Raw genomic sequence first — 17,717 nt, 5'->3', positions numbered from 1 at the left:
TTCAGTCTTTATATAACATAGAAGCTAAACCCCTGTTGATGTTAAATTGCCATAGGGACCAGTCTATTTCTTACGAGGAACCGCACAATGATGGGGGGAGTTCTGTGCTCTGTGTGGGTCACCGTACTAGGAAAGGGAGAAGGATTGGAGCAGGGTGATTTAGATTATCAATAGATAATAAATTCTCCTGTGTGAAGGCTATTAAAAAGGGGAGGGGGCAGTCGAATCTTCTTTCTTGGAGACCTATCTGTCTAGCTCAGCTGTCTAGGGAAGCTCTGGTGTGGAACTGCCTGAGGAGAAGAAAATGAACAGGATTAGCTCCTGGTGAGCCTCTAATTGCACCAGGCGAGATTCTGCACCACAGCACGCTGCCTTTGAGAAGGCTGCCGAGGCTTCTTCGATTCTCTAATGGTGAACGCATCATTGGCCCTAAACCTACTGTGATCTTCACTCCCGGCTTCTTCTCTCTGCCAGTCAGCCCCTGGGGAGCCAGCCTCCCCCAAAGTCCTTTCAGAAGGGAACTAGCAGTTCCTTGTGTCTGCGCCCACCCTTCCCCCGCCACACCTGCCCAGGCTGAGGCCCTTGTTTCTGCCCATATACAACATGGCGGTGGTGCCCACATTGTTGTGCCCTCCCCCTGCCCTGTTGTCTCCATTGTGCTGGGCCTCAACAACCTCCATTGTGCTGACCTCCCTCGCGCCATTTCTCTGGCCTACACCTAACATTACAGTCAAAATGCCTTCCTTGCTTTAACCCTCAGGCCCTCACGTGCATTGAGTTTGCTCTGATTGGATTGGCCCCATGGCTTCTCTGCCTCCCGAAAACCTGACTATAGCTCAAGGCTCTGTTCAAATGCCAGCACATTCTTAAAGATCTTCCTTGAGAGGCTCGCAAACGATGCACTTTGTGCATCTCTTCTGAGCACATGTTGGCTGTTATTTACTTATGGATAGATTCATAGGGCTTGTCTACTGGATGACAACCACTGTTTGTTTATTCATCTTTCTGTTCCTTGAAGTCCTAAGGGAAGTGCCTTGCACTGAAAACTTTGCTGACTCAAGGAGGGAATCAACTCAAAATAAACAAACAAACAAGGACTGGCAAAGTGAGGACATCACTTATATGCACTAATATGCAGGAAATATTAAATTGGGGGATTGTTTTGCTTTTTATGCTTTGGAGAAGTGCACTTCAGGAAGAAGCGTGGGTGGAGAAAATAGTGATCCCCAGAAGTTTCCTAAAATTCCTTGTGCAAATAATTTGTAGTCTCATATATGCATAAACCTGTAGCAGGTTATACAGATGAAATATGTCAGCTGAAATCACTCATTTTCTTCCTATTCTACAGATTCATTTAAAATATTTTTTTCTGAATTACTAAAATAGCATATTAATCAGAGATAATTTGGATAATAGGTAAGAGTGTATTGTCTGAGTGGTAGTCCTCATTTTTTTTCAGAAAAAAAATACTATTAACAATTTGGATTTCCCGGGCGCCTGGGTGGCTCAGTGGGTTAAGGCCTCTGCCTTCAGCTTAGGTCGTGATCCTGGGGTCCTGGGATTAAGCCCCGCATCGGGCTCTCTGCTCAGCAGGGTGCCTGCTTCCTCCTCTCTCTCTCTCTGCCTCTCTGCTTACTTGTGATCTCTGTCAAATAAATAAATAAAATCTTGAAAAAAATTTTTTGGATTTCCCTCCAGTGTTTTTTTTTTTTTTCTTTCTTTCTATAACATTTCTCCTCTCTGCACTTATATTCATGTAAATTGGATTTTCATCCCACACTATTTTGGGGTCAGGAGAATGCCTTGTCCCAGGGCCTCCCTCGATCCCAGGATGGGTCTCAAACATAAATCGTTCTGTTGACTTCTGTTCTTAGTTTCAAGGCATCCCAAGGAATTTCCAGTGACTGTAAAGAAAGCTGGGACATTTTCCAAACAAAATGGCTTCAAAATGAAAGTTGAGTTTATTCTCTCCTCTCCACATCAAACTTACGACATATTGCCTTGTTTAAAGGACAAGACATGTGAAGGAGACACTGTGAAATGGAAGAGGAGATGTAATCTCCTGACTACCACATCACCAGTGCCATCAGTGAAGTATTTCTCCCTGGAAATGGTCATTACAAACTGCAAACAAGCGTGAAGATGACGAACGAGAGGAGCTTCAGGTCGTCTGTGGCTCAGGGCACATAGGGCTAAGGCCCACGGCTGAAGTTTTCTCCTTCTAGACGTTTCACCTAATGCTCACACCTTGGCCAATGTGTGTTCCGATGCTCAGCCATTCCTGCTTGACGGAAATCCTCTCTGGGCCCCTTTTCCACTGCAGGTCATGGCCGAGGGCTCCGTACTTGCTCCTGCAATCTGCTCTGGCCCGTAACAAATGTTTGCAGACAGAATTGCAATTCCGTGATGTTTTAGGGGCTTGCGGTAAAGCACCTAACAGCCTTTAATGCCTCCTCTCTGCCCCTCCCGTGCTGTGGATGTCGGGGGGGGGGGGTCTATTTGAATTTGATAAGCAAAACCCATCCATTCCAAGGATACAGTTTGCCAGACTCTGCCAGATGACGTGGTCTAATAATAAACTTGGCGGAGCAAAGCCATCAGTGCGATGCTTCTTTTAAAACATTGCAGGATGTCTCCGTGTTTTCTTATTTAGTTCAGAAGAAGAAAATGAGAACTCCATGCATTCAGGGTCTCACTGAACATCGATGTACTTCAGAATTTATATCTGCAATTTTCCACACATTTGTGCTCTTGGCAATGAGACACTCACTCTAAGATCTTATGGTCTTTGGGCCTATGAAATATGCCACTATTCCTCTTTTCAAACACCATTTTATACATTGAGACTGATAATGAAGGCTGTATGATACCTACTTAAAAGGTTAATAAATCTTCCACAATAGAAAAAATTCTTTCTATTGCCAGCTGTAAGTTATCTAGATTTTCCACTTTTCCCATCTTAAGAAGTTTCTTCAATTCTCTCTTTGCTGGCTATTACGTATGAAGTGAGCGCTACAGCTCTGTTTGTACAACACATTTTCATACTCAGTTTTGTCCTTGAATAGTTTCCGCCCTCCAGCTAGAAACCTGTCTGAACCTTAGGGATCTCATATTTAAATTGTCTGATGCTTTTATATATTTTTTTAAATTTTTTATTTATTCATTTGACAGACAGAGATCACAAGTAGGCAGAGAGGCAGGCAGACAGTGATGGGGGGAAGCAGGTTTCCTGCTGAGCAGAGAGCCTCATGCGGGGCTCCATCCCAGGACCCTGAGATCATGAGCTGAGCTGAAGGCAGAGGCTTAGCCCGCTGAGCCACCCAGGCGCCCGGCTGACGGTTTTAGCTCAATGTTACTGAACAGTATTCTGATTCATTTAGTCTCTTTTTTTCTGCCCAAGAGGCTGTTTAGTCATTCCTGCTGAAAACCTGAGGATGGCTATTCAAAGTGAAGGTCGAATATAAAGGAATATTCTCAGTTCATCCAAGGTGGTCACACAAGACAAGGCAGCTCTTTCCTAAAGTGCCAAGGCTGTCTGCTTTGGATAGCAACTGAATGACACAGGAGGGTTTTCCATAGACTTCTGCTCCTCAGCTGGAAATACTTTTGAGATGAACGCAGAGATAGCAAGGAAATTGAAATGTTTGTTTCTACATTAGGCTTGTATGTTGGTGTGATCAGAAGTTCCTTTTGTGGGCTCCTGGGTGGCTCAGTCGGTTAAACATCTGTCTTTGGCTCAGGTCATGATCTCAGGCTCCTGGGATTGAGCCCCGCACAGGGCTCCCTGCTCAGTGGAGAGTCTGGTTCTCCTGTCCACTCTGCCCCATCCTACTGCTCTCTCTCTCTCCCTGTTTCAAATAAACAAATAAAATCTAAAAAAAAAAAAAAAGAGAGAGAGAGAGAGAAATTCCTTTTGTGTCTTAGATTTCCAGGTTACAATGTGGAGCTGCTTCTCCTGTGTTATGATCTGTCTTGACTGGATTCTCAGAGCCTTAGCTGAAAACATCATCTCATACGACTCTCAGTGAAACGGCACAAATGTAAAGATGAGGCACGATTACTAGGATGAAGGACAATTAGTTCACATGGGCTCTGCCACTTTCCTCCCATATGACCAACTCAGCCCATTGCTCAAGTGGCAACATCATTACACTCAAGCTAACAGAAATGAGCCTCAAGATCCTGCTTTGCCGGGTGATACCTCTGAAGCCACAAGCCGATGGCTTCCCATGATGGCCCAGCCCCGTGCTGAACACCAGCCTGCTGTGTGTTTGTGGGCAAGTCAGTGGTTAGCGGCTATCGGTCGGCGCTGCTATGGGCAGATGAAACCTGCCCAGCACCCATTTTTGAAGCATCCCAAAGGGTCTCATTGCCCAGAACACTTTAGGAGAAAACCATGGTAAGGAATGTCGGTGGTGCCATGGGGCTTGGGCCTCTTCCTGACTAATTGTTCTTCCCTGGAGAAACACAGTATACACAGAGGCAGGGGCTTCTGAGTTATCTGAGCAGGTCTATGATTTTTTAAACTGTCAAGAGACTGTTAAGAGATTGCACACAGCCTTCTGTTTCTTTGAGAAATATTGTGAGTGCTGTTTAAAAACAAACTAAACAAAATGGAAGGGACAATAGAAGTAAAACACACTGTCCATCCTAACAAATATGATGCAATTGTTAGTCTGTACTCCCCCAGTTTGGAAGGGAGTCCTCCTATGCTTAAGCTGGAGGGGTGGTCACACATGTCACCATGTTATAAACGAGCTGGGGGGGTGGTGGTGCTGGAGAGCTGAGGCCATGGCATTTTGTCTGGTGTGTGGGACAGCCTGGCCTTCCCCTGCAGTGCTGACTCTCGACTCTGGCCACTCTTAAGTGGATCGTACTGTCTTTGCTAGGGATCATGCTTGGCTACTGCAAAAGATACTTAAATAACAATTTTACTTCTTCACTCAAGGGTGGGTCCCAAAACTGACTCGCCTGACTTTGTCCATCTTTCCATGAGACTGTAGATACTGACCCAGTGGTTTTGTTTTCAAAGGTTTTCCTAAGGAAATAATCAAAGACAGAGGGGATGGTATAGCTAGAAGGGTGTTTTTTTTTTTTTTTTGTAGTATTTTTTCATAATAGTGGAAAAAGTACAAAAATAAGAAAAGTCGAAAGGGGATTCATTAAGTGATAAATCTATACAACAACGTACGAGGCAGTCATAAAAAACATACAGAAGGATATTTAATCTCCCTAGTAGTCTAAAAATATTGTCAAATGAAAAAAAAGTAAGTTTCAAAATTAAATGGTTACATTTTCAAAAGAGAGGAAGAGTTCTCTTCTTGACTATTTTTGTTTTTGAGGTATTCTGTAATATGTATTAATTTGTTAAACTCAGTAAAAGTTGTCTCAAGAAGAGCTCCCAGGAGGGCATCACCTGAGAACCAATGCAGCTGCAGAAAGTCTGGAGGAACACTACCAAAACTGAGAGTTAAGGTACATTCTCTCTTAATTCCTGCTCTAGGAGCTCATTCCAGAACTTTAGCCTTTCAGACAGCTCTCTCTTGAGCAGCTGATGAGGAGACCCTTAATATAGAACATGTCCCAGGCTTGCGGCCTCCTCTGACTGCTCAGGTTACTGGGGGAGGGGACTCTTTCCTTGTCACGTTGGCCTTCAAAGGGGGTGGGGACCCATGAACACCGACAGGAACTGGCCAGGGGAATATGGATCTATTTGGAGATCCAAGAGTGAGGCGAAGACCCCTACATGCTTTCTCTCAGGAGGAGTCCACTAACCAGGAATTCAGGAAAACAGAAACAGTCCTTCCTGTGTTTTCTCCTCTTGGGTTGTGGCAGGACCTCATGTCTAAGTCTGTTCTCCCTCGCTCTCCTGGGCTACCTCCCCCACACTGTGCGCCCTTTCCTTGTTTCCAAGTGGAGGCATTTTCTGTGGTGGGTGGATTGCAGAAACATCAGATGGAGAAGAATGATGAAAAGGCTAAGTCAGAAAAAAATTTCAGCTGAAAATTGTTTACTCTTTGCTAGGAAATAGAGGTGGAAATAATTGACCGGATTTTGTTGCCTTCTGTTCAGTAGTCCAAACTGAACTTGGAGCTTGCTGTGAGGTATTAAAGGCTTAGTTCTAGCTTTGTGATTTTCAAGCTCGCTCCTACTCCCACGAGATCTACCTCAGAATCGGCTGGATCCAGCACCACTTTCTTTGATGAACTGAATTTATGTCGTATCTTCTCCTAAATGGAGGAAACCAGTTCTACTGGGTGAATATGGTGGTTCATTCTGACAATGCAGTCACTTTACACAGTTGGTTTAGTACAAATCTAGGCAAAAGATGCTGTGGTCACTTAAAAAGAACTTAATTTCCATACTGGAATGCTGAAGACCGGAAGGGCAGGAATTCTTTCTTAAAGAGGATTCCTCCAGCGCAGCCCACCTCAGCTAACTCTACCTACGTTCCTCCCATCTGAGCATTTCTCACGTGCCGTGATTATATTTAAGTTCCTCAGTCAAAGGAGCGCTTGTTTTCTTTTTCTCTTTTTTCTAATACACCATAGCTTTTTGGAGGGCAGATCCTGACTCTGCTATTTTCTTTCTATTCATTCATTCATTCATTCATTCATTCATTCATTCATTCACACAATGCAGTGCAAGGCACCATGGGGTACCAAGCACAGGCACCTGAGTTAGGAGACAGGCTTCTGTCAGCAGATAGTCCTCTCAGGGGGCTAGTACGGGGCTCTGGGCTTGAAGTGATCTAGAAGCTAAAGAACTAGGAGATAAGAAAGATAAATCCAGCAAATATTTTCACAAAAAACAAGATCACAGGAAGGCACAAAGAGGCTTGTGATCTTCATGTCACATTCCGCAACACTAAATAACGTCTCCCTTGACTTCGCCTGTCGCTGTGGTGAGCATCACCTCCTACCACCTGAGGCTCCCGGTGAAGACAAAGGGGAACACTTTTCTCTTCTCCATGAACTTCTTGTTGGGGGAAGCGGGACTCTGTTTTCTTAGCGTGGGTCTGTTTGGCAAGCTCCTGCTCCTAGTCTTCCTCCCCACTGAACCTGACCTACTGTCTCAAAGAAGCCTCTGTGATAAGAGGTGGGATACCAAGTCATCTAAATAAATAAACCACTGAGACAACACCAGATCCAGGAACCTTCTTGACTATACATGCAGTCCTACTTCTGCACTCCAAAGCCAAGTCCTCATTCCGAACTCAACCAAACAAAGGCAAGAACCTAAGCATCAGGTTCAGACAAGCAAACAGACCTGGTAAGAGAGGATGCTAATGCCAAGCTCGTGGTAAAGAGTGCGTCTCTCCTACTGATTGCTCCTTGAAGAAGCTCATTGTAAGTGATAGCACAGAGGACCACAGGGGAAGGGAGGGAAATCCAGAGTGGGGGAAATCGGAGAGGGAGAAGAACCATGAGAGACTATGGACCTCGAGAAACAACCTGGGGGTTCTGGAGGAGAGAAGGGTCACAGGGGGGGTGCAGGTAACAGGGTGATGGGTATTGAGGAGGGCATGTGCTGTGATGAATCCTGGGTGTCATATGCCAACTAATGAATCACTGAACACTACATCAGACACTAAGTATGTACTATACGGTGGCTCACTGTACATAGTAAAAAATAAAAAAGAAGAAGAAGAAGGTCATCAGCTCTCATCTGGTTGCCCTAAGCGCTGTCCAGCATCAGTGCAAACTACAAAATAAAGCTCAGTAGGTGGGAAGTCCTCTGTGCTTTGAACTCCGAAGCTTTAGAACTCTGAAGCAGGTCCTCCTAAAAGCCCCATGGGGCATTTTCTTTTTTTTGGGGGGGGGATGGATAAAAAACATAAAATGTACTATCTTAACCATTTTAAGTGTACAGTACAATCGTGTTTACCAAATGCACACTGTTGAGCAACAGATCTCTACAACGTTTTCATCCTGTAAAACCGAAACCCTGTGACTACTGAACCAGCTCCCCTTCCTCCTCACTCCCCATTCCTGGAAACAACCATTATATTTTCTGTTTCTAAGACTTGACAACTTAGATAGCTCACAGAGGTGGAATCATAAGATAGTTGTCTCTCGTGCCTGGCTTACTCCGCTTCGCGGACTGTCCTCAATGTTAATGCAGGGTGTAGCACGCAACAGAAAGTCTTTCTTTTTAACGATTGAATAATATTCCATCGTGTGTCTATGCCACCTTGTCTTTACCCATTTAGGTTGCCTGATGGTCACCTGGGTTGCTTCTGCCTCTCGGCTATGGTGAAGAGTGCTGCCCAAAACAACGATGTGTGAATACCTCTTTGACATCCCATTTTCAATTCTTTTGGATCTAGACACGGAGAAGTGAGGTTGCTGGATCATATGGTAGCTCTGTGTTTGATTTTGTCAAGGAATCTCCATACCATTTTCCATGGTAGCTGTACGACCCACAGAATGAAGGTTCTCATTTTCTCACCTCCTTGCCAATGCTTGTTCTTTTCCTTTCTTTTCTTTTTATCGTGGCCATCAGACAGGTGTAAGGTGCCCTCTCGTGGTTAGGATTTGCATTTCCCTGATGATGAGTGAGGCTGAACATCTTATCCCATGCCTGCGGGCCATTTGTACATCTTTGTGGCCTAACCGGAGCATCTGGGGCTTTCTGGATGGAGCCTGTAGGTGTCCTACAGCTTTGGATGTAGCAACATGGGGACTCAGTTTTCCTGTATTTGACAACCGAGAGGCAACCAACAATATTTACAAGTGGGGTAAGCAGTAAGATTGTTTTGTGTGTGGGCATCGCCTCATATTTCACTTGGAAAACAAGCTACTTTATTGATTGCTCTATGCCCAGGGATAATAAGCTCTTGAGGGAAATAATGGGAAAGTCCAACTGAACAGATACATTTCACTTGGAAAAGATAATCTTTCTCCCTTCTGGCATTTTGTATGAAAAAAGAGAGATATCGTGGATATAGAAGGAGATGTGAAGAATTCCTACTCCTTGCTTTCTCTGTGTAAGTAAATTTTCATAATGAAGGACAAAATGACCCAAATCATTTTTCGAAGGCACTACGTTAACAAGAGATAATCTTTCACCAGAAACACCTTGTGTATGAAAGCAACTCCGAGTAGTCATGTAAAAGATGATTGTATCCATACATTAGAGTTGGGATTATGAGGGACACTGTGTCACTGCTCACCTGTCACAGGAGAGCAGGGAGGTGACACAGAACCTGGGGCAGGCAATGAGGGAAATTCTGTATTCTTATTCTCCTTTCCTGGCCTTCCTCTCACTGCCAATTTTCTGTGCTCTTCCCTGGTGACCTCTGGGTTTTCTCTGGGTTTGGTCTTCCCTGGCAACTGCCCTCTGGGTTTTACCTGCTGGAGATGTACTCATCTGCGTATTGTGAATCACCATCTGAATCTCTTACAATCCCGCCCCCAGATTAGTTCACTCACATTACTTTCATTTCTAGTATTTGAAGGCTTCATGTAATCGGACCCTATCCTTGTACAGGTAAGATAACTGAGGCCCTGAGGAGTTAAGTAATTCTTGAAAGGTCACCTGTCTTGTTAATGGCATCTTTTCTGAATCTTCCCATTTCTTTTTCCTGACAGTGGCTCTGCCATCTTCCCCAATACTTAAGATCTTACCTTGGGATGATTTTTGAGTCCTCCCTAATTTTTATTCCCTTTACACCATCCGTTACTAAGTCTTAATGATTCTCTTCAAGATTCTTGATAGTGTCAACTCTCCTGTATTTCATTTTGATTGTTTTCAGCACCTCATTAACCCATCTCTGCATTTCTAGGTTACTGGGATAGCCTCTTTATCTGATTTACCTCCTTATCTGATCCACCAGTAATTCACAACTCTGACTACTCAAAGCACTGACCTGGGGCACATTAAAAAAAAAAAATTACAGCATACCTGAGCCTGCCCTCCCGCCCATCGCAATCACTCCCTGCTGCACTGCCAACGGCTGAACTGGTTTGGAGAGAAGGCTCTATGGGTAATTTTTACATGTAAGTTTCCCAGGTATTTCTGATGGGTAGCTAAGATTGAAAATGCTTTGAAAACAAAACAAAACAAACTCTTTCTATAATGTTCTCTGTTGTCCCTAAAAATACTTAGCCACGTCGGTGTGCTGCTCAAGAATCTTCTGTGCCTCCTCATTGCCATTGGTTTTCAGACACTGGCCTCTTCCAATCATTCAAAACTCTAGCACTTTTGCTCCCTCTACTTTTCAGAAGGGATCCTATACTCTAGTCACTTGCTTCTTAGCATCAAAATCATCTCCTATAGTGTCCTATTTCTGTTTCAGATTGTAGGGCCCTTTGAGTTCCCAAACCCTCTGTTCCTCAAAGATTATCTCATGACTGGTTTCCTTCAAGGAGCCCTGACTGACTATTGTGGTCATTATTTCCTGCTCTTGTCTCAAACTCCCTTATCATTTGGGTTTTTACTGTCTTGTATTTGTTCCAAGTGAGTATTTGTAGCTCTTAAATGAAATGGAGAGCTCCTGAAGGGGAGGGAGAGACAATGCCACATTTTTTTTTTTTTTCCTGTAGCCTTCATAGCATCCAAACATGTCTGACACATATCATAAAATAGGTCCATTTGGTTGAACTTGATATAGAGCCGGAAGGCTAGACAAAGAGCATAGAGAGTTTTTCCGAATGGCCCCTTTTTCACAGCAGGAAGGTAGGCACATAATCCCACACAGATAGACCTAACATTAGCTTCTGTTTCACAGTGCCCCGAAGTCTCTAGGAGACTATGATACATGACGCTTCCTTAACAAAGAAGCAACTCCAGAAGGTTAAACTACAATTTGTAACGGCAACACAGGTTAGAACTACAGTTTGAGAGAAAACACCTCTAGAAACAATAAAACTTAGATTAACCAGAAACAATTGCCTGGAACATCAATTAGCCAGTTTTCCTCTATTCCGCTCTTAACGGAAAGAGATATGGTAAGAAAACAAGCAGGCGGGCAGGAGTTTAGGAAAACCACAGGCACCACCACCACAGCAATGAAAATCCGGTTTGGGTTGAGACAACCAGTGGAGATTTGGGACATCATCCAAAGTCCTCTGCAAAAGCTATCTACAAAAACTATCTTCAAAAGCTCATGTTGAAATTTGCTGTCAGAATAACAACTTCGTGATAGTGCAAGACTCTTAGTCATTCATTCATTCTGTAAAGCACCGTATTAACCCGGGGTGATAACCAGTATTTGAATTCTATAAAGGGGAGGAAGGATGGGGATATTGATAAATCTGTTGTCACTATAAAGGGCTGTGGGATTTCAGAGGACCTGGGAAGTAACTCAAGTTACTTTGAACTGGTGAACTTGGGGAAGGATTCGTGGAAGGGGCAGACTTTGACCCGGTTCTTAAAGGAGGACATGATTTGGGAAAAGGATTTCTCAAGCCAAGGGAATAGCATGTGCCCAACCATGAAGGTGGGAATATAGGACAGTGTAGCTGGAGCACAGAGATGAAACAGGCTATCGTGGGAGATAAGAGAGAAGACTGATTTGGGTAGGGCCAAATCAGGGATGGCTCTGGGGACTAATTTAAGGGTGTGTGTGTGTGTGTAAAAGGTCTTTGAGTGGGGCAGTCCTTAAGGACAGTCAATTGCTCTGGCATTGATGAGCTGGGAAGATTGGCCATAGCAGTACAGAAACAGGTAAAAGGCTATTTAATCCTGTGGAATAGGCCTGAACTGGACAGTAGGAATGGTGGAGAGGGCCCCATGAGAAATGACAGACATCAAATCACTCCCACTTGGGAACCGGAGACAGACAATAGATGACAGATAGACAGACAGATGAGTGAGAAGGCAGTTGAGATCGTTTTGAGCTGGATGACAAAGAGGATTGATGGTCCCTTAATTAATAAGGGATTCCAGAGGAGGAGTATTTTCAGGAGAAAGAACATAAATATAAATTTGAATACACAAATGTGGGGTATCCGGCTAGAAATGTCTAACAGGCAGTGGGACGTTTCAGGGTGGGGTTGCGGAATGACGCCGGACATGATGAAACAGAAGTGAGTCTCCAGCACAGTAGTGACAGGTGGAACCATGGGGGTGAGTGAGACCCCGAGGGAAAAGTTGGGGAGGGGGGTTACTAGATGGGAAGGGAGTTGAAGGATCCCCTGGAGGGCCAGTCAAGGCAGTAAGAGAAAAATCCAGCTACTATACTGATCAGTAGTGTTAACTCTTATAGGGAGGCCCAAGAAGTTGAAGGATGCCATCAGTCCCTAGGCTTCCTTAGCATGGCGGGACCAGTGATCATGGAGGGGATACTTTCGCTGGAGTCTTAAGGACGGAATCCAGATTTCAAAGGGTAAATATGTCCCCAGAAAGGGAAATTAAGCAGAGCACGCTTGTTTTGAAAATACTTTGTACATCAATGCAGGAATATAACACATTTATACATACATACATAATACATTTGAGAATGATTTTAATGAGTGTGATTCAAGAGTATTTTTCTATAAACGATGAGCACCATGTTTTCCTTAAACATTCTCCACATACAGAGTTCCCTTAGGGGAGAAACAACATCATTTGTCTTGGTACACTGCCTATCCCTGTCCTCCGGAAAAAACCAAAACAACAACAACAAAAAAACAACAGAAAAACTGGGTCTTTATCCCAAGACCGGATCTAAGTAGGAGCTGAAGTTTTCTGCCATCTCAGTAGTGGATTCCTAGCGTGGCCCAGAAGGCGGGGAACCATGTGGGGAACCGTGTGGGGAACCGTGTGGGGGCCCTGTGGTGAGGTCCACGGGGAACAGGGCATGAAGGCCATTTCCCACCCACAACCCTCACAAGAAAGCTACCGTCTGAATGCTACGCACCCAGCATTGTGCTAAATCAGGCAGCAGAGTGGGCTCTAGTCCCTGACTATCTTTCTTCCCACTCTTTTCCTAACCCTGCCCTCAGCCCATTTTGGGGCACAGCAACAGCTTTTTGTTACTTCCGTCGAAGGAATGCTTGGATTGTCTCCAGAATCTATTTTCAGTGTGCTATTCCCAACCTCACTCCCCCACCTTTACAGTAACGTTTTAACTGCCTCCAGTTTCTTATAAAATCCACATAAACAGTATTGGAGACTATTTCCAAACATGGGTATTTTCACCATTCCACTCAAACAAATTTTCAGCGACATCTGATAATATAAAATCTGGATTCCTTTGCTTGGCATACAAGACCGTTTCTAACTGAACCTGCCTTCGTGTTCTTTCCCTTACCGCCGCCCGTCTCTCGGTTCGCCTGTGCGATGGCTCTTCTGAACACACTCCCTGGCTTTGGTCGAATTGTTTCCTCTGCCTGAAACGGCTTTACTTCTAGCGCACGCTGGTGAAACCATGCTTGTCGCTCAAGGCCTAGCTATAATGTCACCTCTGGGGTAGAGCAGAACCTTCCACAACTCTGCTAAGCAGGATTAGGATATTGTCTCCTTTGGGTTCTTATCGTTTCTTCGCTGTTTGCTCCACTGCCTGGTTTTCTCCCTGTCACATCTACTTGCTTATGAAAACAAAGGCAGAGACTCTCTCATCATCTTTATATCCCAGCACCGAGTCAGATGCCTGACAGATGCTGGTGGGACTGGACAGAAACCACCGAGCCCTCTTGTGTTTCTGTTTTTGGCCGGGGCTGGGGAATCGGTTGATTCCGGTCCCCTCACCTTCATGGATTTCAGATAGCTGACGTAAATTAAATAGCAAGCATATAGCTGTCTTTTGTCAGAAACACAGATCTATATCTCTTTATACCACAGTCAAGGGACTGGATTTCCCTAATAATTATTCCGTGGCTTTATATCTTTTCCAGTAAATTGGAGCTTTTTCCTTTTTGCTCTGATTCAGGCCTCCCCTGATCAATAACATCCTTGAGAGACAGACACTTTAGAGAAATGATACATTTAAAACTTCTGTTTTTTTTTTTTTTTAAGACATCCTCAAGGAATGACTGCAACAGTGTGTGTGTAGTACTTATAATGCTTATGTTAATATAAAAGTATTTGGTAAGGAGTTGTTTAGCAATAGGCCAATCAAATAATTCCCTTAGTGAGTAATATTATCTTTCATGTTAAATTTAAACCAATCCTGATGGTTATAACAGTTGGAAAATATGTTTCAGGAAAAATTCAGAGAGCCAGCTTAAAAGACTTTGGCGGTGAGATACTTGGCCATGCCTGTGGCAGCATGAATGGGGTCCCATCACACCCAAACTGAGAAACACGCCAGTCTGGCTCCTGCTTCCGTGCCTAACTGTGGGGACTGAAAAGTCAAACTGACATTTTAAAATCACAGTTCTACCTATTAAATTGTGGCCGAAGCCACCAGCCCCCTGCAGGATCTGACAGTGGCAACATGGGCCGCTCTAGGGATGTGTTTGAGGGGTGAAAAGTTGCCTGAACCATATTTGCAAGGCTATCATCTATATTCTGCTTTATTTATGTATAGGGTATTTTTTTTTTTTTCCCTGTAAGACTTTTTTTTTTTTTAAATGTTAGGCTAAAAAACAGACAAGTGGAGAATAGTCATTTTGAAAGAGTGGTAAATGTTGTTCAGATACAAAGTTATGCCTACTTTTTAAAAAATGTCACAAGTGGTGTTTCTTTTCCTTCTTTAAATTTGGTGTGTCACTGAGCATGGGGAGAGGAAAGTGAGCAGCTAGCTGCCACAGGGCAGCCCAGGGAGATATCGTGATGCCAGGAGGAGTTCAGAGATCCCAGGGCTTGGATGTTTGGCAACTGTGGCTTTCTTTCCGTCAGGGGCCAAAGGGGTGCCCTGGGTTGGAGCTGTTGGAACTTGGGCCAAGAGGAAATCAATGTAATTATTTGTACCAAAGCGTAGGGAGGATTTTTGGAAGTGTGTGAAGCAAAACTTGGCTGGTGCTGCCTCTGCTGGGCCCTCCCTATCTTTCCTTCCTGCTGGGGCCATTCTGGGCTGGAATTTGGTGCATCCCAAGTGCTTATGAACCCACAAATCCTATCCTTATCACTTGTGAGGTCTCAGCTAGGTGTTTTCCAGAGCTCTAGCAGTAATTAGACAAGCTACTATGAAAGAAAAAGCATTATACATCAGTTACAAACAATGCAAAACCAAAGCTCATTAGAGAAAGATAATATTCATGCAGATTTTACAAACCGTGTCTTTAGGGTGGCCCAATAAGTAGAAATATGGGGACCCATGCTTGTCACTTTTCATGCACATGGAGAGACTGGAAGGTACCATTCCTAAAGGAAGGGGAGGAACAGCCTAGGACCAATCATTAGAATTAACAGAACCAGTGACAAAGATATATTATTACGGTTAGAGTCAAGATCGCTTAGTATGTTTAGAGCAGCTGAATACAAATTATCTAGGCAGTAAGAATAAAGACTTTAAGTAGAGCTACCCCTGTTGAGCATGCAGCAAGTGAAATTAGTGATAGACTAAGCTACATGTGTATTCCAAAAGTAGATTTTTCTCAAAATACTGAGGGCATCCTGAGGCGCTTTTGGGAGACACAGATGTTAACAAAAATTTGAAATGGCCGTATCAGAGTTTTTGCAGAATTTTCCCATAACGATGGGATGTTTTCGTGCTATTGGTTGTCATTTGAGAATCAGTCACAGTAATCATTTCCACATTTTGAAACATCAAAAAAAGAAAGACAGGGCATGCCCACGTTCATGTCTCTGTTTCCGCCAATAATCTCGTACTTTCTCCTAGCTCCCCTCACCTCTGACAATCTACTTCTTTAGAGTCAAGGCTCACGGTTGACTTGCTGAGTGTAGTTGTTTTCTGGGAAAGAAACAAAGCAGGAGGAAGGACTGTGGCGATGCCTTGCGTGTTCGACTCTGGGCTATACTCACCTGTCCCAGGGCCGAGGGCCATGCCCTGAAACCAGCCTCTCGGCGGCTCCCTTACTTTGTGTCTCTCTCAGCTCTTGGGCTACAGTTCTTTATCTACACGTAGGCAGGTACTAGAAAGTCAGGAGTGCCCAAATCAATAATCTCCAAGAGACAGACCCCAGGAGATGCAGCAAGGACCACCCCCCCACCCCACCTCGCCCGCTGCTGTGTTTCTTTCAGCTCCGCACAGCAGGAGGGATGGGCAGACCAACATGAGGTTAATGTGCTCAGAACAACTTAATCCACGCAGCTCATGCGTTCTGGAGCCTGATGTACTCCTTGCTGGCATATACTGATGATATGCCCGTCTAAATGCCTAACTTGCTCCCCACGGGGAGCCTGACTTCGGCAAGCGGAATGGGACCGCACTCTACAGAGGTTTCCGGCTCTGCCTCCTGGAGTGTGTTTCGGGGCATGGTGTGTGTCTCAGAGAAGGGAGACAAAGGTTGAGCACGAACACCTCAAGGTTAAATGGAAAGCAGACCCTCTCTGTGGTAAGAAAACTGAAGCTTAACTACGGGCGTGAGCAATGGAAATTACATTTCAGGCCTTATTAATTGAGTTTACCATTTAGCCCTGCCAAGATGCCAGTAATTGTGTGCAAAAAGAATCAAGCTGGTTTTGTGTCACACTGAGAAGGCTCTCATCAGGTTTTAAACGTGACCTTTACTGGGCTTGAAAGATACATGTGCTAGAAAACCTCACGGACAGACGTTCAAAGAAAAGAACCCGGAACACGGTGGGAATGAATTGCCACGGAGACTGGGGTAGAAACTGCAGTGGAAAAGGAAAAATGGAGAGTCACACGCTGGCCTACTAAGCGCACTGACATGTGGATGTGTGTGTGTGTGTGTGTTCAGTCCTAACACCCGGTAGCCTGCTGAGGCCAGAGTTACTACATGCGAGACAGCGCACATCTTTGTATCCCGTGAGCAAATGTCTGAGCCACGGACAGTTAACAGCAATTTAGTCAGGACTAAGTGTGCATTTTTTATTCTGTTAAAAAAGCCAAAAACAAACAAACGAAACGGAACCCAGAGCACACTGAAAAATGTGAGTGATTCTTAATTAGAGATCTTGCTGTAGTTAGAACACATAATTCAAGAGCGGACCAAGGCATTATACAGTCTCATCTTTGGTCCTGATGGAGGGAATTTGGTTAAAAGGAAATGTTGGGAGGCCTTTTTCAGAACAGGACACTGCAGCAGTCTTATCTTTGAGCAAGGCTGTAGGCACTTTCTCTACTAACAAAAATCGGCCTTTGTGGACTCACTCTTTCTTCCACTAGGCTCTGCCACAAAAGGATCTTTTAAAAAAAGAAAGCTTGAAATTTACTTGGAGACTCTATGGCTGTCGGTTATGGCAGTTGGCTGGGCCTACCCAAGAATTTGTCTTAAGGTACTAGATACCACTTTTAGTACCTGGAGAGCAGGGTTTTGTTGGCAAACTCCTTTACAGGAATCAAAAACCTTCTGTATCAGCTCTTCTTTGAGACAAGAGAAAAGTCAGACAGTGGGTGGAAAATAATTTTGGCATTTAGCACCCACTTCACAATGGGTGCTAGTGATGGGTTTGAAACTTGAGCCTAACTGTGCCTCTCCAGGATGGGTTCCTGGAGGCACTGGAATATTTACAGTTTCTGACCTGCACGTGACCATTAACTTGAGTATTTGGGAATTGAGGGAGGTCAGACCTCAAAGGCTAAATTGGTTCTTCTTGGTAGATTTCTTGGTTACTGTAATATATTTTATATTTAGTTTTTTATTTTTAAAGATTTTATCTACTTATCTGACAAACAGCGATCACAAACAGGCAGAGAGGCA

The 17,717-nt window shown here is 44.2% G+C and overlaps 1 protein-coding gene across 9 annotated transcripts in view; it reads right to left on the bottom strand.

The window, feature by feature from the left end:
* Window positions 1-17,717, bottom strand: part of MAGI2 (membrane associated guanylate kinase, WW and PDZ domain containing 2) — a 1,346,145-nt gene that overhangs the window by 50,375 nt on the left and 1,278,053 nt on the right. For 2 of the 9 annotated variants that reach the window (XM_082691820.1, XM_082691822.1), the window contains one exon: window positions 15,146-15,234. The exons of the other annotated variants lie outside the window; for them this stretch is intronic. In XM_082691820.1, coding sequence (XP_082547946.1) covers window positions 15,146-15,234 — 89 coding nt within the window. The remainder of the gene's footprint in view (window positions 1-15,145; window positions 15,235-17,717) is intronic. 9 annotated transcript variants of the gene reach the window in all.

This window comes from Mustela nivalis (genome assembly GCF_964662115.1).
Source record: "Mustela nivalis genome assembly, chromosome: 12".
NCBI lineage: Eukaryota > Metazoa > Chordata > Mammalia > Carnivora > Mustelidae > Mustela > Mustela nivalis.
The sequence above is the reverse complement of the archived record's forward strand: the minus strand, read 5'-3'. Positions and strand labels throughout refer to the sequence as shown.